The sequence below is a fragment of the Procambarus clarkii genome, chromosome 25, assembly GCF_040958095.1.
Source record: "Procambarus clarkii isolate CNS0578487 chromosome 25, FALCON_Pclarkii_2.0, whole genome shotgun sequence".
NCBI lineage: Eukaryota > Metazoa > Arthropoda > Malacostraca > Decapoda > Cambaridae > Procambarus > Procambarus clarkii.
Window position 1 is genome coordinate 12,585,435 of NC_091174.1, and position 23,165 is coordinate 12,608,599.

At 40.3% G+C, this 23,165-nt stretch overlaps 1 protein-coding gene across 7 annotated transcripts in view; it reads left to right on the plus strand.

Annotated features, from left to right (window-relative positions):
• Window positions 1-23,165, plus strand: part of LOC123756490 (STAM-binding protein-like) — a 28,017-nt gene that overhangs the window by 1,386 nt on the left and 3,466 nt on the right. For 3 of the 7 annotated variants that reach the window (XM_045739701.2, XM_045739698.2, XM_045739702.2), the window contains exons 2-10: window positions 3,520-3,624; window positions 7,386-7,484; window positions 7,638-7,722; window positions 11,918-12,001; window positions 13,113-13,312; window positions 15,799-15,987; window positions 16,088-16,268; window positions 18,404-18,541; window positions 19,597-19,812. In XM_045739701.2, the coding sequence (XP_045595657.1) occupies window positions 3,521-3,624; window positions 7,386-7,484; window positions 7,638-7,722; window positions 11,918-12,001; window positions 13,113-13,312; window positions 15,799-15,987; window positions 16,088-16,268; window positions 18,404-18,541; window positions 19,597-19,812 (1,296 nt within the window). In that variant the 5' untranslated portion in view covers window position 3,520. Of the gene's footprint in view, window positions 1-3,501; window positions 3,625-6,775; window positions 6,980-7,385; window positions 7,485-7,637; window positions 7,723-11,917; window positions 12,002-13,112; window positions 13,313-15,798; window positions 15,988-16,087; window positions 16,269-18,403; window positions 18,542-19,596; window positions 19,813-20,433; window positions 23,162-23,165 lie in introns of those variants that run through there. The other 4 variants (XM_069331319.1, XM_045739697.2, XM_069331320.1 and 1 more) reach the window with 4 other exon arrangements.

A 23,165-nucleotide genomic window follows, 5' to 3' on the forward strand; every position in this document is an offset into this window, starting at 1 on the left:
ATGAAACATTCAGACCATGGAATCAGTTTTTATGTATGAAATGAAAATCACGTGACTTGCTAGGCTGCATGATCACTGCATTCTATGAACACATGTTTACCTGAGAGTTACCATCTCTAGAAGCCTTGATGGGGACAGGTAGCCAGTAGCTTAAGGTTCCCACATTATACTGAAGGATTCTTCCAGCTGAATTTTAGACTGAAGTAATGTTTTGGCATTTACATCTTTGGTGCTAGGTGATTCCATGTGTATATTGTATTGCCTTATGCGTGAAAAAAATTAACTGTTTTATATCCTATATTATAGCTTGTTGAACTTGAAGCTGTTGTCCTCTCTGTGCATTACACTGGACCATTTAAAGAAATGTTCTGGAGAATAATCCACAGGAGCCGTGATGAGGGTTTGAACCTATGCGCTGAATGTTCCCAAATGCACGCTCTAGTCGACTATACCACGACATGGCAAAATAATTGCAGCCTGGGGTACTACTGCACCCTCGAGGATCCTGAGGCTTCCACTGAAGCTGAACCAGGGTTTCACACAATTCCCACTATGCACTCTGGCTCTGTCATCCAGTAATTCTACCTCTGACGCCCCTCTTTCAATAGACAGGTTCAAACTCTCATCTTGGCTCCTGTGGATTTTCTCATTGATATATCACGATAATGTGATTTCTCTGTGTAAGTGTTCTGGATTAAAGTCTTCCAATTTTATTTATGTACAGTATTTTGAAGATCTCGAAGAGATTATCCATGCCATGTCTGGTTTGTAGTGTTGCTTGTAGTTTAAGGCTTTGAACTACGCCTGGTATGAGAGTTGACTTAAGTTCAGGGACGATTTTTATCCCTCTGTGTTGAACTTTCTCCAAAAACCAGTATGTAATTTTTTTGATTGAAGGGGCCTCCTTAACCATTTGACATAATGCCTAAAAGGGTTTGACTGCTAGTATTTCCCCTCAATGGGTCGAAGCATTGTTGGGAGAGCCTGGCTTGTATGCAAATTTCGCTCTGACCAAGTGGTCCTTGAGGGATTTACCTTTCGTCTATGCCCTCATGGGTGGTCTCTGCTGGATATACACGTACTTAGAAATTGAACTGGCCAAACTGGATGTTCGCTATGTGTATTTTTTAACCACTCCCACAATTACTTCATATGTTGTAGAGTGCTCGCAAAACCTGAAATATAAAGAAGTTAGGATCCGTCTGTCTGTGTTGCTACCTCTTTGTGTTGCCTGTAGATGGGTACCTGTATCTATTCTCTCTAGTCTGTCTGCTGCATTCTGCAGTATTTCGTCTGGGTAGCCTCGACCTCTGAAAAGTTCCCAGAGGTTGTTCAATTCCGGTTGTAAGTTATGCTCTTTGCTTGATACTCTTCTCAGTCTCAGTACTAGGGAGTAGGGTAGGGATCTCTTGAGTGAGAGAGGATGGCTTCATGTGAAGAGTGGGTATGAATGGAGATTGGTTGGTTTATAGTATGCTTTTGTTTGCAGGGTCCTATCCTGTGGATCTATGTATATTGTTATGTCTAGGAAAGATAATGAATGTTCATTTTCTAATAGGGTGAATTTAAGATTGCTCTGGGATCGTATATGTCCACATGAAGAAATCTTGTAACCTCTGTATATCCTCCTGCTATGATACCAAAAATATTGTCAATATCCCTACTGCTATGGTGACACTGCTTGAGGTGCCTATGGCACTACCTTTAATTTGTCTATATGCTTTACCATCGAAACCCAGGATGGTGTCCCGCATCACGTGTAGAATGACTTCTTCCAGAAGTTGCTAGTTCGGAGGGCGCCATACTCCTACCTGTCTTACCTCGTATTTAATCTTGGGTTTATTCTTGTACACTTTGAACTGCTGTTTTAGTCTTACTTTACCAATAACATTTCTTTGCAGCTGTTATCATTTCAGGCATAATTAATAGTTAAAGAAACATGATAATGGATTTATGAATTAAGATTTGTATATTTTGATTTAAAAGAAATTTGAATGGCATTGTTTAATGCATTAATTGCAACCAGTCCATCTTGGGAAAACTACAATGCTCTCCTTAAGATTAATTGCAGAATCATCTGATCAGAACACCATCTTAACTGAAGAATTGAATAAAATTGGGTATGTTAGATAAAGGATATCCCTAAGGCAAGACCTAAGTGAAGGCACAACCTCTGAAGTGAAGTCAATGATCATTGTTCATGTTTTAAGACTTACCTTCAGCTGAGTCTAAACATAGAAATATGAGGCTGACTATTGCTCTGGGGGTCTTTACTCTGATACCAACAGCGAGGAAACAAACCCTTGTAAGATCTATACCAAGTCATGAGAGCTTCTTGCAAATACTGTACTGTAGTGTCAAAGTTTTGGACAGTTCAACACTGCACTATAGGTGCATCTCCGAAATCCAGATTATATTATTCATTACCAAATTCAAAATTGCATGAGATTTACCATTTTTGAGCTATATACTGTACCAAATTTTCTGGATTTTTCTTACAGAAAGTGATACAATAAATTTTATGCATATTTTGATACAAATAAGATATATATAGTTATGTGCCTATAAATATAAATTATGCATAAAAATACTAATAGTTACTTGTTTGCTTACTTTTTTGTAGCACAGACTGGTAACCCAGAGGCCCAGAGGTAATAAAATGCAATTATATCATGTTGAATGCTAAACTAATGCGGGTACCCTGAACTGGCCTTGGAGTCCTCAATATCTATAGTTATTGTCCATTCTCTTAGCTACTGACTAACTGTTGACCCAGGCTACCATGCTGCATGCATATTTGTAAGCAGTAGCATCTAAGTCTTTATGGTTAGAAGGGTTCAGTGTTATGTCATGCCATAACTGCTCTTTATTTTATTCACAAACTATTTATTTAGTACAGTTAAAGCTTAGTAAACATTTATAAAATACTAGATGGGGTATCCAGTTGCACATATCTCTCACTCCCTTTCCCCCTCTCCTGTCCCTCCCCCCATCTCTTCCACTTTCCCAGTTTCCTCTTTCTCATCTCTTCCCCTCCCCCCATCTCCCTCTCACCCCTCTCCACCATCTTTCCCAATCTTCCCCCCCCCTCCCTCCCTCCACTCTATTTTCCTCCCTCTCCCCAATCATCTCTCCCCAAGTCCCACCTCATCCTTCTTCCTGTCTGTCTCTCACCTCTCCTCCCATCTCATTCCCCTTTCTTCCTTCTTCCCCTTTCTGCTTCCTCCCTGAATATATTGCACTACTAGGAGAATTCTGGTTTTATACTGTATTCGTTCCTCGTGGGTATATATCCAGCATAGTCACAGTCATTAGGTTAAGATGATTCCTCAAATAATAAGGAAGCATTAAGCTTCCTCCAGGATGGGTTGCTTGCCAATTATTATTGTGTGTGAATGGCATTAATTTTATATTTAAATATTGTTCTATTATACTACTGTATAGTATTTATTTTTAGTAGAATATACTGAATCTTTTAATTTTGATTTTGGGGCTTACCAGGCTTCTTTGTGTTTGTAGAATGTCTGGCTCGGATTATTCTCACTTGGAGCCCGCATCTCGGATCAAGCAATTGTGCTCACACAGTGACTCGGTTGTAGTTGATGGAAAAATACCCATTCGCAGGTAAGTCAGTTTTAATTTACAAAGTGTATTTTGTTAGAGGGCTGTTTTATTTTATTGATTATTTTTGTTAATCCCATATACTGAGTATTTTTTCATCTGATCCTTCTCCAGTGTAAAATTAAATAAAATACAGTACTATACAATATTTTGTTGTGGATTTATGGAAGAAATTATAACGAGTTGGGGAAAAATAAGCACAAAAATTATAGGTACTATTGTTTAATTGTTCTGAGCTGAGTAAGAGGATATACCTCAACAGTGCCCCCCCCCCACCTCTCCCCCCCAAAAAATAAATAATAATGATTATGAAAAAGATGCCATACACATTTTTAACCTTCAAAGTGTGGTCGTTATCATGTGTTTATTGTCTAGTGCAGCATTTCTTAACCTTGATTCTCAGGAACCCCGAGGTAACTACTGGATGGATTCCACTAGAGATAGTGATCAATAGGCAAATTCTAGTAATATGTAAATATATTTTTGAATAATATTTGTTTAATTTTTCTCATTTAACCAGCATCAAGAGCAAAGATAGAAATCATCTCCTTGCAATTGATAATGAAATCCATGTGTGTGTATAACCTGGAATTTCTCAAAGGTACAAAGGTTGAGAAATGCTGGTCTTGTGCATTAGGGGTATCATAATATGACAGTTATTTTTCTGTGGACTCCTCCGGCTCCCTGGAGCTATCGGGCTAATATGTGATACATTACACCAGGGCATTAGTCAATGGAGTTCAGCCTGCTGGGGACCTCGAGCCAGAACCTGGCCCCCTCAGAGAGACACGTGGAGCAATGGCCTCTGGAAAACCCCCGTAGTTGGGTTTTTTCTTGTCTGCCATCAACTAGGGTTAGGCACCCAGAAAGGTAGGCATAAAAAACAGACCCCACATAGTAAGAAAATTGCAACCGAAAACCGAACAGAGATGAAGAACTCCCTCAATTCCCAAGGAATAAGCAAATGCCACTCCTCACTGCCGAGCCGCTCGTCCGCGCAGCCCTCCCCTCCCCCAGTGGGGGAAGGGGGAGGGGGGAGCCCCAGACCCCCCCCGCGCTGGTCGTCAAATCTAGCCTTGGTTTCCTGGCAGTGTTTTGCCTTAGTGGTGTCCTCTGCTGTTCATGGTGGCCAGGTGTACCGGGGCTGCATGCGCTTAGGGCAGCCTTCCCTAAGTGCTCTGTGAGTACTTCATTTGGGTGTCAGGGTTCTCTTCCCCCTCCAGCTCCCCGAAGGTATACTGAGCTGATATGTATACAGTATATTAGACTGTGGCATCAGTCAATTCAATTGGAGTACTAGCCTGCTGGGACAACAAACCAGAACCTGGTCCCCTCAGAGAGGCATGAGGAGCAATGGCCTATAGAAACCCCCCATGTGGTTGGAAGCGTTTTATGTCTGCCATCTACTGGGTTAGGCACCCAGAAAGGTAGGCATCCCAAAACAGACTCCACCTGGTTAAAATTGCTACTGAAAACCAAACTATCAAGCATAACTCCACAATCTGAAAACAAGTAAACAAGCATGATGTTACAACTGCCACCGTATCGCTGTCTGCGTAACTCCTCCCGCTTCGAAGGATGCTCAATTCCCCTGTCTCAGGGTGACATTCACTGAGGGGCGCTCCCCTTTCCCCTTCCTTGGGAGGGGGATGGGGGAGCCCCAGACACCGTGTGCCGGCTACCCAACCTCAGTTCTGAGACTGATGTGTTGCATGGCGGTTGTTCAACTCTGGCTCCTGTCTCTGAGCAGTGCTGTCCCTTTGTGCTTGTGCTCTGCTGTGTGGTGGTGTGTGTCAGGAGTAATTCACTGAGTACTATGGCCTAGGGTCTAGTAATTACAGGCCCTAGGTGCCCTGTAATTACTACCCTTGTGATTGGGGTTGCCTTCCACAAGTCATTCGAGAACTACCTCCATAGGAATCTTCTGCTGCTCGGTGATTGCTCGCCCTTGGGGTCACTGCTGCTCGGTGATTGCTCGCCCTTGGGGTCAAATGGGGTTTTCATTCCTGCTGTTTGACCTTGTGTAGGAAGTAGTATCATTGCTGTAGGGGCACAAGGTACTGTGCAGCTTGTCACCTATTACATAGACGGGACACCACGAGTGTAGCTCTCATCCTGTAACTACACTTAGGTAATTACTTAGGTAATTACAGCAGCTGGTTTTGTTCCTCCTGGAGACGTTGTACTTTTGCGGGGCTTTTCTTTTAATTTTTGTTTGTTGCCTGGTGGGGGTATGCCCCTTGCTTTTTGTCCACCCTCTGTTACTCTGGTGGTCCCTTGCTAGGTCCCTGCGATTATACACATCGCAGGGGTTCAGCTTTAGTAGATCTTTCGATAGTTGGGCCAACCGGTTAACAGTACCTTGCCTGGGCTTCCCTTAGTAGTCAGTCTAAGGGCCCTGGAAAACCCCATGGGGCTCATTGGTCCGATGGATAAGTCCTCTGGGTCCCATCTTGCCTTGTGCGAGTTTGATGTTTATACAGTGTTTTCTGATTGTGCCTATGGCACCCCTGCTCTTCACTGGTTCTATTCTGCATTTTCTTCCATGTCGTTCACTCCAGTACGGTGTTATTTTACTGTGTAGATTTGGTACTTGGCCCTCCAGTATCTTCCAGGTGTATATTATTTTATATCTCTCTCGTCTTCTTTCTAGTGGAGGAAATTTGGAGGGCTTTGTTGCTTTGGAGGGTTAGTAATTCAGACTCAATTTAGACTGCACCCAGGTGGTTCATTGCCTGAAAAAAGGGGGGTTTGATGTGGTCCTTGGATCTTTGGGGCTGATCGCTTCGGGTGACTCATCTGCTGAGTTCTTGGGCTCTCTTGGCGGTTCACATCCAGGGAATGTCCAACGTCCTGGCGGATGGCCTGTCCTGGTTTATTCCCCTGTCCACGGAATGGACGGTCGACACTGACTCGTTCAGTTGGCTCTGCTGGAGACCTTTTTTTTAGGCATCTTTCTGGGTGCCTAACCTGGTAGATGGCAGAAATAGAATGCTTCCAACCATATTGGGGGTCTCTATAGGCCATTGCTCCTCATGCCTCTCTGAGGGGTGCCAGGTTCTAGCTTGTGGTCCCTGGTAGGCTAGAATTCCAATCAAATTGTCTGATGCCGCGGTCTAATATATACATATCAGCCTGGTATATCTCTGGGGAGCCTCTGGGACTCGCCCAGAAAATGGCATTTCATTACATTCAATGCTGGTTTTTTCAGTGGAGTGGCAGATTGTCTCCTGCTCCTGCACTTTGTGAGGGAAGCCAGGTTCTGGTCCCCCCAGTAAGTCAAACAGAACTTCTGCAACTGATGGATAAATCTCAGCAAGATTGCTATGGGAAGCCAACTGGGCTCTTCCAGAAAGAGGTGTTTCATTACATTCCACACTGTTTTTATTGTTGTAAATATTCTGCTAATGGGTTTAATGTAGTACCATAAATGATATTCAGAAAATTGAGAAAGATTTAAATTGGTTAAACCAGATGGGTATACATGTGCCATATTGGGGATATGAAATATATTGCTTTCTCAGGTTACCCTTGTAACCTGAGTAAGAATGTAAGTAAGGGGGGGGGGGGGGCAGGGCTGTCTTTACACTCATCCAGTTACTGGCTAGATCCTGTTATGTTGAATATGGTTGACTATCCTAGAGAACCTTGATAACTTAATGGGCCTCCTGTCCTTAATAATGACAAAACTGAAACATCATCAAAATGCTACACCAGTTTCATGACAGTGAAATACCTAATTAATGGGCATTACAAATTTGCAGATACTTCAGATCGGGCTTAGAAATGGTTCGAATGGCTGATGTTTATGATGAAGAAGGAAGCCTTGAAAATGCCTTCATTTTGTATATGAAATTCATGACGTAAGTACTGTACTGTATAATGTTTGTGAACTGGGTATTATTTAAAATAAGTGATTTTCATCTGATTTCTGGTATTGTAATAAATATATGCATTTCTCTTTTCATGTTATTGTCATCAAATGTAATAAGATTAGATGTAACTTTCATTTGCAGGCTATTTTTAGAAAAGATACGAAGCCACCCAGACTTTGCTACCCACTCATCAATTGACAAAACCAATAATACTAAGAAACTTAAGGTAAGTTTTATAATGGGATCCCTATACAGTATAGCAAAATACTGTACCTAGAAGGTCAGAAGAACTATTATATGAAAATATATTTAAGAGATTTGATAAAGGCAAAGCAGTAGAGTTAAACTGAGGTTTATGTACATACAGTATGAACTATAAAGAGAGAGAGATGATAAAAGCAGGTCAGCAGGGTGAAGACAAACTGAGTGATGTGGAGTACTGGAGGTTTGACATATTTTGGCATGCAAGCCATGTATTTAATGATCCTAATACTGTAATGCAATTATTATGCAATTGTAAGATAACTAATAAAAAGGTAATGATAGTGTAAATTGGATATGCATTATTTGCATATACAGTACTAATCACATATAATTTTATATTGTACTAACATATAGAAACACCATTTAATCATTGTACGAGGTATAGAAACAAGATAGCTACCTTAGCACACTATTCAGGCTTGTGTAAATATTTATTTAGTTTTAAATAGAAGTAAAATCTTTTAAGTAATAAATTAACTCAATAAAAAATAAGCAAAATAGGCAAAATAGGGTACTAGCTTCCTGTAACAACCTGATCTTAGTAGTTATCTTTTATGTTTAAGAGATGGTTGGAAGATTGGAATTAGATGCTCAGTATATAAAAATAAATTTCTGGGAGGCTCTTAGAGCCATAGGTGGCTCTTAGATGCTTGATGCCTGGTAAGTTTCACCCAACTCGATCAATACCAGCCCTAGTAAAGTCTTAAATAAGCCTATCAGTGAGTACATCCAAAACCTGGCTACTCTATAGAGGCACAAGGAGCAGGGAAATGCAAAGCTCCCTACCCTGAAAAGGTCTCAGGAAGGTTTTAGTTCTACTTGTGCATCACCAGGGGTTGCATATCTTCCTACTATATCCCCCTCAACTATACTGTATGCCTGGTGCATGTTTGATCACATTCACTGCTATGTTCTCTTCCTGTCCCAGTACCATATGGGTTCCGGTTTTTCAGATAACTGCTTGCCATAGGAGTTCCAGTTTTTCAGATAGGTGCTTGCCATCCTGTTTGTCTTGCAGGGGACCATTTGCTTGCATATTTCATTCATGCTTTAGTATTTTCTTCATGATGCATGTGTGTTTATGCATCACTTTTTGGATGGACTCTGATTAACTGTTAATGTCCAGCTGCATGTGCCTATGTGTGCGCTGACATCCTTGTCTGGCAAGAGTATCTTTCTCTCAGGGGTATGGGGTATTGTCTCTGAGAGGGTGGCTTCTTCTTAGGAAGGGGACCTCACCCTTGGTGGTTCAAGGACTTTTGACAACTCTGTGAGGCCATAAGGTTAAGGGCAGCCAAAATTTTGTTTATGGCTTGCACAGGTAGTTTCTGTGCTCCATCTTCTTGAGGTTATCTTGAGATGATTTAGGGGCTTTAGTGTCCCCGTGGCCCGGTCCTCGACCAGGCCTCCACCCCCAGGAAGCAGCCCGTGACAGCTAACACCCAGGTACCTATTTACAGCTAGGTAACAGGGGCATTGGGTGAAAGAAACTGCCCATTGTTTCTCGCCGGCGCCCGGGATCGAACCGGGGACCACAGGATCACAAGCCCAGCATGCTGTCCACTCAGCCGACCGGCTCCCCTTACATGCACCACTTACACCCTTAGTAGCCAGGTTTTTCTTAAGCTGTTTTTGGTGTGTATTCGGTGAGTGGCACCTCTGGTGTTCCTGCTTAGTCTATCCTTCGGGACCTAGCATGCCCTTTCCAGTTTTCAGGTCTTATTATGGAACACTAGCCTTCTGATTTTGCCTTCACAGGGTAAGAATTTGATGGTTGTACTTTGGCTTTGCTGTATTCTGATGGCCATTCTTACTGCCTCCATTATACTGCTTGTTGCATTGGGAGATACATTCCATGATTTTTCTCTGTGGTGTATTAGATACAGGAAGCCGCCGAGTGGCCCCTTTCAGAAAATGTCTTTCTGGAGAGACCTTGGTAACTCCCTGGACTCTCCATCTTTCAGGTACATGAACATACTTTCAGTCGGATTTAGACTGGTGGTTTGGAGGGTGGTAGTACTCTTCGGTACTGCCACCTGGTCATGGGAAGCTGCAACTATAAGGTTAAACAACCTAACTACTGGAGGGGGGGGGGGGGATTATTTCCTGGGGGGGGGGGTTGTTGCCAGTTTACATTTACCTTGCTGTTGGCTGTTTCTATTTGTTCTTTCTGTAGGTTAGTTCCTTGGTGAGGGTGATCAGTTGATCCCCACTTTCTGCACTTCTTTGAAGAGGCCAGGTTTTGGCCCCTGGTCTCTGGCAGGCTTTTTATGGACTCACAAGGGTCTGGTGTGATCTGATAGGCATGAAGCTACCCAATGTGGCACGGCTACAGGTAGCCACCGAAGACTCCAGAAATATGTCCAGCCACTTTCGGTGGACAGTAGAGCGACGGTCTCGCTTCATGCAGGTCAGCGTTCAATCTCCATCCATCCAAGTGGTTGGGCACCGTTCCATCCCAAATCCTTATCCTGATCCCTTCCAAGTGCTATATAGTTTAATGGCTTGGCACTTTCCCCTGACAGTGCCTTCTCCTTCTCCAAAAAGATGCATTTCATTCAATTCAATGCTGTTTTCTGGGGAAAGGGGGGAGCCCCTTTGGCTCTCCAGAGCTAACTGGGCTGATATGAATGTATTAGACCCTGGCATCAGTCAATGCGCATGGAGTTCTAGGCCTCCCGGGGACCACGAGCCAGAACCTGGCCCCGCTCAGAGAGGCATGAGGAGCAATGGCCTATAGAGACCCCCGTATGGTTGGAAGCATTCTGTGTCTGTCATCGACCGGGTCAGGCACCCCAGAAAGGTAAGCACCCTAAAACAAACCATTTAACCATCCTGGTTAAAATATTGCTACTGAAAGCCGAACTAGTGGACAGAACTCCCCAAATGAAAAGGAGCAAACGAGTATGACGTCACCGTGTCGCTGTCTACGCAAACCCCCCTTCCCCCTTCCTGGGAGGGGGAAGGGGAGCCCCAGATCTCCGCACTGGCTACCCACCCTGCAGCTCTGTGGCTGATGTGAACTGACAAGGTTGTGTACTTCTGGCTCCTGTTTTTCCAGTTCTGTGCTTTGTGGTGTGATACTGTCTAAATGGTGGTGCACGAGCAAGGAATTATTTCATAAGTACTCAGGATGCATGCGCCTAGGGTACCCTTCCCTAGGTACCCTGTAAGTACTGCTCTTGGGGCCACCTTCCACAAATCACCTTTGGGTCTAACTCCGCAAGGTCTTTTGCTGCTCGAGGTGATTAACCACCCTTGGAGTCAGCTGGGGTGTTTCATGCACCATTGTTTGCCTCTGAGTAGGGGTAGTTTCATCACTGGTTGGGGCGCAGGGTACTGTGCAGCTAGGTTTGACCTCTCATAGTGGCCAGCTCTGTTCTGCCTGGGCACGTTGTCCTCATGCAGGGTTTTTTTGTTTTTCGAGAGCCGACTGCCTCCCTTGTAAGTCCCCTCTTGTTTTGTCTTTGGGCAAGTACAGTAGCTCCGGGAAGTCGAAGGGACTCCCCCCAGAAAACCAGTGTTGAAGGTAATGAAACACCAGTTTCTGGGTGAGACCCGGAGGCTCCCCGGTATTCCTCCCTCCCTCCAGTCGGCGTTCTTTTTCGCTGTTTTTGACATCCAGCCTCAGAACTGCAGGGTGGATATGCGGCGTGGGGGTCTGGGGTTGCCCCTTCCCCCACCCGGGGAGTGGGGGGGTTGCGCAGACAGTGGCGCTGTGACATCATACTCGTTTGCCTGTTTTCATTTGGGGAGTTCTGTCTACAAGTTCGGCTTTCAGAAGCAATATTTTAACCAGAATTGGGGTTTGTTTTGGGGCGATTACCTTTCTGGGTTCCTGACTTGGTCGATGGCAGACATAGAATACTTCCAACTACACGGGGGGTTTCTATAAGCCATTGCTCCTTGTGCCTCTCTGAGGAGGCCAGGTTCTGGCTCATGATCCCCGGTAGGTCTAGAATTCCATGCGCATTGACTGATGCCAGAGTCTAATACATTCATATCAGCCCAGTTAGCTCCGGGGAACCTCCGGATCTCACCCAGAAACTGACGTTTCATCACATTCAACGCTGTTTTTTATTTTTTTGTGTGTGTGTACTTTATAAAAAGTAGTAAGCTCATCCAGTCTTATATCATTTATTTACTTTTTACATTAGGAAATTCTTCCAAAGGCTGAGCGACTTAAAAACCAGCTCACAGAAAAATACCAACGAGAATATAATATCATAGTTCAAGAGCAGGTATGTAAGCTTATTTAACTGTACTCATAAGTTCATTTTGTTTATCCTACTTAAAAAGTAGGATAAACAAAACATTTTGGGGTTTCTTTATTTAAGTTGCTATTGCTTTTGCATTTTTTCTCTAAAAGATATTATCATGATTTGTTTGTGAACCTGTTCCAATGTCTGTAACGTCATGGTTTGCTGAAGTTGGCAAAATCTTTGTTGGAAGAAGCCTCGTGTTTTGTCTAAATATAACGTTAGAAGAACATGTCGTCCTTTGTATAATGCTAGACTACCAATATATGAATGTTGTGAATGTTGTAACTAGGAATGCATTTTTAATAATATTACAGTAATAGAGAGAAAAAATGTAATTATTTTTTCTTGTGCACAGAGATGCTATCAAGTCAATTCATATGCACAGTGAAGGGCTTAAGGGTTAATGGTGATCACATTCCTAATTGTGATGTGCAGTTGAAGGCCTAAAACATTTTTAAAAAGCCAGAAAAAAACATAATATTGTTCATACTAGTGATGTACGCCAACATGCGAACTTGCATAAAACCTATTACAGGGACTGATCTTAAAAACTGATAAATGATTTAAATTTTTTCTGTTATAGAAATAAGCAGTCATATCTCATTATGCAGAAGCAGTATTCTGTTGTAGTCAAATCAGAATCAAGAACCAGTAGTGAAACATATTATTGGAGGTAAACTGTGTTTAAACATGATGTGTTTAAACACATTATTGGAGGTAAACTGTAATGTTGTTCAGCACTGTTCACTGTTTTAGCCAAAATAATTGCCTCCGTATTTTGATCAAATACTATTTTGTATACATCAAAAATATTGTGAAGAGTCATAGTCAAAATGTGTAAGGAAAGCATGTGCATATGACTGCACACACCAATGTTATATGTTATATTATAGTTATATGACAAAGAGTGCTGGGAAGACGGGACACCACGAGCGTAGCTCTCATCCTGTAACTACACTTAGGTAATTAAAAAAAAATTACACCATACTACACTGCAGTCCTGCATCGTGGCTGCTTCACGTGCAGGAGTTACGGAGTGGTTTGTGCTGTATATGTAATAAAATAGTATAAATGTTTAACATTTTTACAGAAAAAATTGGAGGAGCAATTAAAACGCAAGCAAGATGAGGCTCAACGTCTTGCTCAGGAAGAGGAAAAGAGGAGGAAAGAGCAGTATGAAGAGAATTATAAGAGAAATAGAAATATTCAAGATGAGGAAAAGAGAATTCGAGATCTGCAGTCCACCCATCATAAAAACCCAGAATTAGCTATGGATGATGCTCCTCCACCGTAAGTATTTTTTTGGCAATGAATTTATGTAAAAAATCCAGATTATTATACAAAATAATGCTATTCTCCTTTACAGGTGGCATAAACAGTATTATACATGGCAATTTGTGATGGTCTAAAAGTATATTACGGTTCCAATAATACAGTAATCTATTTGTAAACTGACAAGTAAACCTCTGTCCTAAACACTGAATATTCTTATGTTAAAACTGTATTGTATTATAAATTGAAGGTTAAAAATATAAAGTTTTATGTAAACTTGTTTTCTTCTATATGCACTCAGCCTTAAGTTTTCTTTAAAGTTAAATTTTAGAGGATACTCAAAATAGTTTTTTAATTTTATTTTTCACATTTGAGAATAATACACTTTTAGCCTAAGAACAAAACCAAACTAAACCTAATCTAATCTAATCTAATCATGAATAGGGAGTAGATGATTGTACTGATTATGTATACGTAGTGGTTTTGAAGTGATTACTAGGGGCATACAATCACACACACACACCCACAAATTCATAAACAATTCATAACAACAAATTGCAAGTATGGGATAATATCCAGAGGTTGAATATGGGAAACAGATTCACGGAAAATGAAAAGGAAATGTGTGAAACATTAAATGAAAAGTTCCAAAGTGTGTTTGTACAAAATGAAATCTTCAGAGAACCAGACACAACAAGAATTCCAGAGAACAACATAAAGGGTATAGAGGTGTTTAGAGATGAAGTGGAAAATATGCTAAAGGAGCTAAGTAAGAACAAAGCAGTTGGCCTAGATGGAGTTTCACCATGGGTTCTGAGAGAATATGCATCTGAGCTCAGCATTCCACTTCACCTGATGTTTCAGGCATCCCTGTGTACAGGATTTGTAGCAGACGTCTGGAAAAAGACTAACATAGTTCCAATCTACAAAAGTGGCAGCAGGGAAGACCCCCCCTCAATTATAGACCTGTATCATTGACAAGTGTAATAGTGAAAATATTGGAAAAAATAATAAAATCTAAATGGGTAGAACACCTGGAGAGAAATGATGTATCAGACAAACAGTATGGTTTTCAATCTGGAAGATCCTGTGTATCGAATTTACTCAGTTTCTATGATCGAGCCACAGAGATTTTACAGGAAAGAGATGGTTAGTTGACTGCATCTATCTGGATCTAAAAAAGGCTTTTGACAGAGTTCCATATAAGAGGTTGTTCTGGAAACTGGAAAATATTGGAAGAATGACAGGTAAGCTTCTAACATGGATGAAAAATTTTCTGACTGATAGAAAAAATGAGGGCAGTAATCAGAGGCAATGTATCGGACTGGAGAAATGTCACGTGGAGTACCACAGGGTTCAGTTCTTGCACCAGTGATGTTCATTGTCTACATAATTGATCTACCAGTTGGTATACAGAATTATATGAATATGTTTGCTGATGATGCTAAGATAATAGGAAGGATAAGAAACTTAGATGAATGTCATGCCTTTCAAGAACACCTGGACAAAATAAGCATATGGAGCACCACTTGGCAAATGGAATTTAATGTGAATAAATGTCATGTTATGGAATGTGGAATAGGAGAACATAGACCCCACACAACTTATAAATTATATGAGAACTCTCTAAAGAATGCTGATAAAGAAAGAAATCTAGGGGTGGTTCTAGATAGAAAACTACCACCTGAGGACCACATAAAGAACGTTGTGCGAGGAGCCTTTTTTTTTTTTTTTCTACGGGCTCACCGTAGCCCGAGCTAATTGGAACTTTTTTGTTCCAGGTACCGAATCTACAACAAACAAAACGAGGCGCCTATGCCATGCTTTCTAACTTCAGAATTTCTTTTAAATACATGGATGGTGAAATACTAAAGAAATTGTTCACGACTATTGTTAGGCCAATGCTAGAATATGCAGCGGTTGTGTGGTGCCCATATCTTAAGATCAACAAACTGGAAAAGGTGCAAAGACATGCTACTATGTGGCTCCCAGAACTGAAGGGCAAGAGCTACAAGGAGAGGTTAGAGGCATTAAATATGCCAAAACTAGAAGACAGGAGAAAAAGAGGTGATATGATCACTACGTACAAAATAGTAACAGGAATTGATAAAATCGATAGGGAAGATTTCCCGAGACCTGGAACTTCATAAACAAGAGGTCATGGATTTAAACTAACTAAACAAAGATGCCGAAAAAATATAAGAAAATTCATTTTTGCAAACAGAGTGGTAGACGGTTGGAGCAAGTTAAGTGAGAAGGTGGTGGAGGCCAAAACAGTCAGTAGCTTCACAGCGTTATATGACAAAGAGTGCTGGGTAGACGGGACACCACGAGCGTAGCTCTCATCCTGATTATATTCATCCTCATCCTCATTATAATATATATTATACTTAACCTGCACTAGATATGCACATTCAGTACTATAAATACTTATATATATTTTGTATGCACATTATATCTAAGTTAAAAGTAGTATGCTATAATAAGATGTATGTTTTTATCAGGTATGATGGTTTAGGTAGCTTAACCTATCCCACATCAGCCTTAACTTTGAATGATCTAGAACATGATGACAGATTGAGGTTGCCACGGGATGACATTAGCCCGTCTTCTATTACACAAGATTATTCTCCTAGCAGTGCTAATTTTATACCCAGCATTCCATCAAGAGACCTAAAACCTCTGCATCCAAGGTATGTATAAGAAGAATACACTATGCAGATAATTGACGTACAAATTTAATTTATTGACATTGAGGATTAATATGCATTTATAGCTATTATTACATTTCAGCATTCCGTCTGTAGATCGGAGTCGTAAACCAGTATCTCTGTTAAGCGCCAACGTAGGAACAAAAAGTGGAGGGCTTCGTGAAGTAAGGGTCCCAGAGGAATTAATGGTTAAATTTATGGCCTTGGCTCAACCAAATACTTCGCGTAATATTGAAACATGTGGAATCCTTGCTGGCAAACTGGTAAGTTGAATTTAGTAGTTTTGTATTTATAATTGGGATTTCTTAAATGTTTTATGAGTAAACTTGTTATGGTATATAAGGTAACCAGCCTGTAGATCCAGTAAATTGATAAAGATTAAGATTAAGCCACCCAAAAGGTGGCACGGGCATGAATAGCCCATAAATCCAGTAAATCACATGTTAAGCATTTGGCAATTTTTCAACCCATCCTCCGAATTGACAGTATGGTTTAATACTAAGTGTAATAAGTACATTACCCAACTGTCATACATAGTACATAATTGCACTATGTAATGGCTGTTACATTTACCTCCCCATTTATTCTCCTCGTTTTCTGTTAAGACACTCAGAATTTTAGGATGAAGTTTACAAGTTCAATTTGCTAAACACAAGTTTTAAATATCAGGAATTTCTGAGTTACTTTACAATTTACTGAAATATTTTAGTTTTGTTTTATAGTATTTGTTTTATAAAACTGTAATATCAATATAGCTATAGGTTAAGTACTAATTGTAATTAAGAAGCAATAAAATGCTTATCTTCAAAAACTAAAAAGGTTAGGTTAGGTTGTGGTTTTCTATTCAGCTTTTCAGGTAAACTCAAATATTCACAACATATTTGACAGTGCAGTTTAATACTAAGTGAAAAGAAGTACAGTACAATTCCTGACTGCTAGGCATAGTACATAATTACACTTACTTGTGCTGTTACATTTACCTCCCCATTTTTGGAATACAGGCTGCAATTTTTAAATGGAAAGAATACATTTCTGAGGAGCATTATCTCTGAAGGGTTTCATCCTCCAGATGGTGATTTTGTTAGCTCTGACCCCAGGCTATTGTGTTTGTAACATTCATGCCATGGCAGTTCCCTGGTTTGTTGTCCTGGGGATCACTTTATTAAACTCAAGCTGCTGCTACCACCTTTTCACGCAAAAGCAAAATGTCCTCTGCCTTTTGCCATGGGCTTTTCATTGAGGTGTGGTTTGTTCAGGTGAGTATTATTCACACCCTTCATCCTATTTATGCATTGTGTTTGTCTTTGCTGGCTTCTCATACTTCTTCAGCTCAGGCCCTCCTCTTGAGTCATTGCTACATACTTCTTTGTTCAAGGGCTCATCTGTCCCTGTTCAATTGGTTAATTTGAGTCAGCTTGGTCTCTCTGCTCAGGCTCACAATCTCTATGCCAACCTTGAGGTGCTTCCGGGACTCAGCGTCCCCGCGGCCCAGTCGTCGACCAGGCCTTCTGGTTGCTGAACTGATCAACCAGGCTGTTGGACGCGGCTGCTCACAGCCTGACGTATCAAGCCAATGACCAACATTTAAAACTGAGGCTTCCAGTGATCAAACAGGGTTCTAGCAGCTAGGTACTTGCTTTGTATACTGCACCCCAGATGCCATGTTACTACACCCCAGATGTTAAAGGCCATGTAAACATGGCTTTTGTAATTTTGTCCTGTGTCTGAAGGTTCCAGTCCAGCTCTTCAATTTTTGCCTCGTATGGATGTGTCTTTTTTTGTTGCACTTCATAGTATGATCCTCTTCTGTTGCTGTGATGAGCAAGCCGAAGGAAGCCACCCTAGAAATAAGGCATTAAATATGTTGAAACTCCTCTTTGTTCTACACCTCGGTAGCTCTCGATTCCTGACCTGTTGTTTGCATTGCCAACGTGGAGTGTTCGCTGCAGCTTGTATGGAATGGCTCTCTCTGACCATTCTTTTGGGTAGAATGGGGCACCGCCTGGTAGCATTCGAGGTACTTTGCTTTCCACTTGGAATTAGCTAGTTTAGAATGTTGCTTGCCAGTTGGATATTTAAAAACATTTTATTATAGACCTGACATTTTAAAGTGTTTTCCTTGTTGATTATTGACCTTGGTAGTGGATTGATTCCCATGAGCTCACCAGCCATGATGAGGCAAGCAAGATGGGGCTCGTCTCCAATGTGCCGATGTTGATGCCAGGAGCCTTGCATTTTCAGTGTCCTATACATACCAATTAAGTAAGCTGATTGGTGCAATTGAAGTGTAACCCAGAAGATGTTTCAGTATGCTCAGCACTATAATTTTTAAGCCCACGGCATATTTTCTGATTTATATTATAATTTTATGAAGTTAAAATATTTGTTAATATTTCAGGCCCAGCACAAATTGCTGGTGACCCATTTACTAGTTCCTAAGCAGTGTGGCACTGCAGATTCCTGCACCACCCAGCAAGAAGAGGAACTGTTTGACTACCAAGATAGACTAGATCTTATCACTGTTGGCTGGATACATGTAAGTACTATTTACTCAAAAATATTGAGCCGAATGATCCAAATTACATTTCTTCCTTGGATATTATGATGGACCTTAAAGCATAAATGCTTAAGGGCCATCATAATTTTCTGAGAGGGGACCCCTCAATGGCTTCCTGGAAATTAGCCATCTGGGTGGCTCTAAATATATTATGTGTCACTAGGAAATGGAGTTGGGGGGGGAACAAGATGCAAGACCAGGGTGAGAGGAGGATAATCGAGCACAGCAAGATAACGGGCCTAATTACAATGGGAAGGAAAGACCAGGGAAATGTGTGTGTGCCTAGACACACTTCACAAATGCCACTCTTATAGAATCTTAGAACTTCTTTCCTTACGAAGTTCTCCTCAGGTTTCAAAACATTATGGAAACCGTTAATTGAAAATTTCTTCCCCTAACCTAACAGCATAAGCCAGAGGACCCAAAACAAAAAAAGGGACAATACGTCACTTTTGTGAGCCAATTTCATTTTGAATTATGTTGATTTTTAGCCCGAGTGTGCATACTAGTGAAAAACGACGTACAATACTGTAATTTGTAAGAGGACGGGTTGAGTATATAATGAAAAAAAAATTAAATTCACAAAAATATTATCTCTTCAGTTGCAAATGTTTTGATATGCCTCAGATTGCACTACAGTATGCTCTCTTATTTGAGTTGGTCCATCAGCTTTGTAATTATGACTGCACTACAAAGAGCTTTGGAGATAAAATACCTGGCATTGTCTAATTTGAATAAGATGAACTGTCTCTGCACTTTGATACATAAGTGATATAGATTTCAAATAAACACTTTGAGTCATTCTTAAGATAGTACTGAACAGAAATCTTGGGTAGGAAACAATGTTTACAAAAATTTAATTAATGTGGCAAAACCCATAAGATCTATACTGTGAAAATCTAGTGAGGGGTGTTAAAGATAGGGTGCTAAATAATAAATTTCAAGTGCAACTTGTTCTCTAGTGTAGAATTGTTTGAAAACTGAGACCTCATGTGTGTTGAATTCTATTATTTTTATTTGCTACATTTTTCCAGACCCATCCAACACAGACGGCTTTCCTGTCCAGTGTAGATCTTCACACACATTGTTCCTATCAACTGATGATGCCTGAAGCTGTGGCTATAGTGTGTGCTCCAAAGTATGAAAGGACAGGCTTCTTCACTCTCAGCCCTAATCATGGTTTACCCTTTATTTCCAACTGTCAACAAAGTGGTTTTCATCCACACCCTAAAGAGCCTCCATTGTTCCAAGTAGGTATTTGAACTTTTTGTATAATATTAGCTACCTTTCTCCCATTATTAGTATTACAGTATATAACTTGTATTAATCCACTGATGACTTGTTCTTCCCAAGAATTTCCTCATGAGGGGGTTTCTTTGACAACTACTAAGCAGCTTTACTTACATAAACCCTTTTCTTATATTTCCATTAAGCAATTACATATCAGTAACCACAGATGGAAGAGTGGCTTCAACAATTCATCTTTCAATGCATTCCACTTGCTGATAATCATAAAGGGTATGAGAATGCCTTTGTCTCTATGACTGAAATGTGTATCCAGTTTCCATAGACGTCATCTTGTCCTATCTTGTCTCAATTCAAATTGGTTGTCCTTATCTTCCTTGTTTATTCCCCTCTGTGTCTTGTATGTAATGATCTTAACACCTTTGTTCCATTTCTCCTCTTTTTTTGCTGTAAACAGGTTTCCTTAACCTGTTCTTATAGCTTAGACTTCTCAACTCTCACGGTAATTAATTACGGTATTAGGCAGATGCCAAGCTGGGAAGACTATGTAGCGGCTAACTCTCATGCTAGTAAAAGTCAAGTAGCAAACCTTTGCACTTTCTCAGATTTCCTTTTCTGCTTTACAGAGCGCTGCATACTCCAGTAATGGTTTCTCATAATGAGTGAGTCTTCATTGTTTAAAACTTTTGTGGATTGAATTCTATAAGGCACTTATCTACCCACTCCTGGAATTTGTCAAGTCTTCCTGCAGTGCAGTACAGTCCTCAGTTCCTACCCTCAATCATTCTTTACATCATCTGCAAACATTGGCATAAGTTCATTTCCCTCTCGTAGGTAATTAATGTAAATTAGAAAGAATATAACGGTTCTAGGATGGAGTAGTGAGTGACTAAACTTTCCACTCCTCTCGAGTCTGACATTTTCTGCCTTTCAGGTACTCCCTTAACCAGTTCAGTATCTTTCCCATTATTCCAGCTTATCTTTTCCATTTTGTGTACGTAATTATTAATTTGTGAGTAACTATCAAAAGCTTTCTGACAGTCGGTGAAGATGCAAACTACCTATCCTTCATTCTTGTTTTAGTGACCCAGTCATAGAATTGAATTAAGTTTGTTAGATATGAATTTTCCTATCTATATCCTTGTTGTTCCTCCATTACAAAATGTCCACTATTCTTTTCCTGACTCATATAGAATCCAGGAAAGGCAAGGAGAGCAAAATGCCATAAGTGAAGTAGAGGAATCTAAAATACTTTTTCTCTTATGCAAAATCTAGGACATATACTACACCCTGCATAGGGCCCTTGTGCATGAGTGACGGAACCTTTACAGATGCCAGCAAAGAAATGAGTGAAATAATGAGGTTATAGTACAATTCTGTTTTTAGTAAAACCCTGCACACATTGCAGATAAATGATCCAAATGAATTCTTTATGAATGTGGCACCACTATCAAACCATATATCAGATGTTACCCTAACCCTCTCTCAACTTTGAAGTAGTCATAGACAGCATGCACTCTGCACCAGGCCCCACTCTTGGAATTCTATGTTCAATAAGAATTGAAAAAAAGAATAAACACCTTTTGGAAGCAGAGCCTAGATACTGGTGTTATTCCTGACATACTTAAAACAGCAGATATTGCTCCATTTCACAATGGAGGTAGTAAATGTTTTGCTATAATTTGCAAAAAATTATAGACCCATAACTCTGACATAAAAATTGAGTGCTAAGAAGTAAGATCACAAAACATGGTATCAGTGTGTACATAACTCTGAGCAACAAGGGTTCAGAACAGGAAGATCCTGCCTCTCACAAGTGTTAGACCAGTATAACATGGCCAAAGATGCAATGGAGGCAAACAAAACGCTGATGTAATATACGCTGATTTTGCAAAAGCTTTCATCAAATGTGACCATGGAGTTATTACACACAACATGCATACAAAAGGAATTACTGGCAAAGTAGGGAGATGGATCTTTAACTTCCTAACATACAAAACCCAGAGTGTAATAGTCAACAAAGTAGAATCTGAATCATCCACCCTGTAAAGCTCAGTCCCCCAATATAGCACACTTGCTCTGGTACTTTTCCTCATCCTAATATCAGACATAAAAAGATACAAATTATAGTACTTTATCATCCTTTGCAGAAGACACTAGAATTTTCATGGGAGTAGACAATATAGAAGACACAGTTAACCTCCAAGCTGATGTCCATGCAGAGGACATGTCCATACATATAAAAATATACTATTGTAGCCAACAGTGTTCATGTTTTGTACTATTAATTTTGTAGAGGGCACCAAAAATATGCCAAAAAAACAAACTTAAGCATTCCTAAGCCTAGTATAGCACATACATGCTATCTTAAGTCTAAACTAGTAAATAGGCCTAGGATTGCTTGGACAGGTTAGGTTCTAAAGTTACTTTTCCAGTTTTTTTAGTATGTCATTTGGGCTAATAAAAAACATGAACTTTTTTGGGTCTAACAGACAAAAAACAGACTTATAATGAACATTTTTGTAAGTTTCACCAAATAATTGCTATAAGCACTAGAATTTTAGAATAGGCTGGTAACTATACATCAGCTTTGGTTGATCTTTTGGTTTTTGTTGCAATACCAGTTTCAAATTGCCACTACTGTCTTCCTTTCCAATTTACTTTCAACTTAACCATCTTGTACTGTAGTTCTCTATCAATTTTCAATCTGTTTCTTGACCTGATTCATTTAAATTATATAAGAAAACAGTGATGCAGCAGGCACTGATTCCTAATTGCACCTCATATGCCTCATTTTGCATAAACATAAAGTTTAGAGTAGGTGGTGGATTCTCTCGTGTTTCTTGTGCTAGGTCCATATTTTGACACAAGAAAGTGCTTATTCACCTGTGTACATTAATTTTGCTTTCCACATCTCTCTATCTATTAAGATACTTCATTGTCCAGTCTGTTGGAATGTGATTAAAATTTCAGAGTACAGTAATAGGATCTAGACTTTTGCTTCATATGCCAATGCAGCTGCCTTTTCAAATTTTATCAGGCAGGCTTCATTCTTTTTTGCTATATTCCTCATAAAAGTTCCTGCAAGAAGTGCCAGACCAACCAGGTTGTAGTAAATATGTGGGCTTGAGGGTCACTCCAAGCAACAACCTGTTGGACCAAGTTATCACAAGTCAAGCCTGGTTCTAGGCCAGCCTTGGGAAGTAGAACTTTCAGAATCCACTCCAGGTCTACTTCAGGCCTTCCTGTATTTAGTGGTAGATTGTAAATGACCCCTATTGCCATATTGTGTAAGTAGTCCATGTTTAATATAATGTACAATATATGAAATCACCTTTAACTTAAATGTTAATTCTGT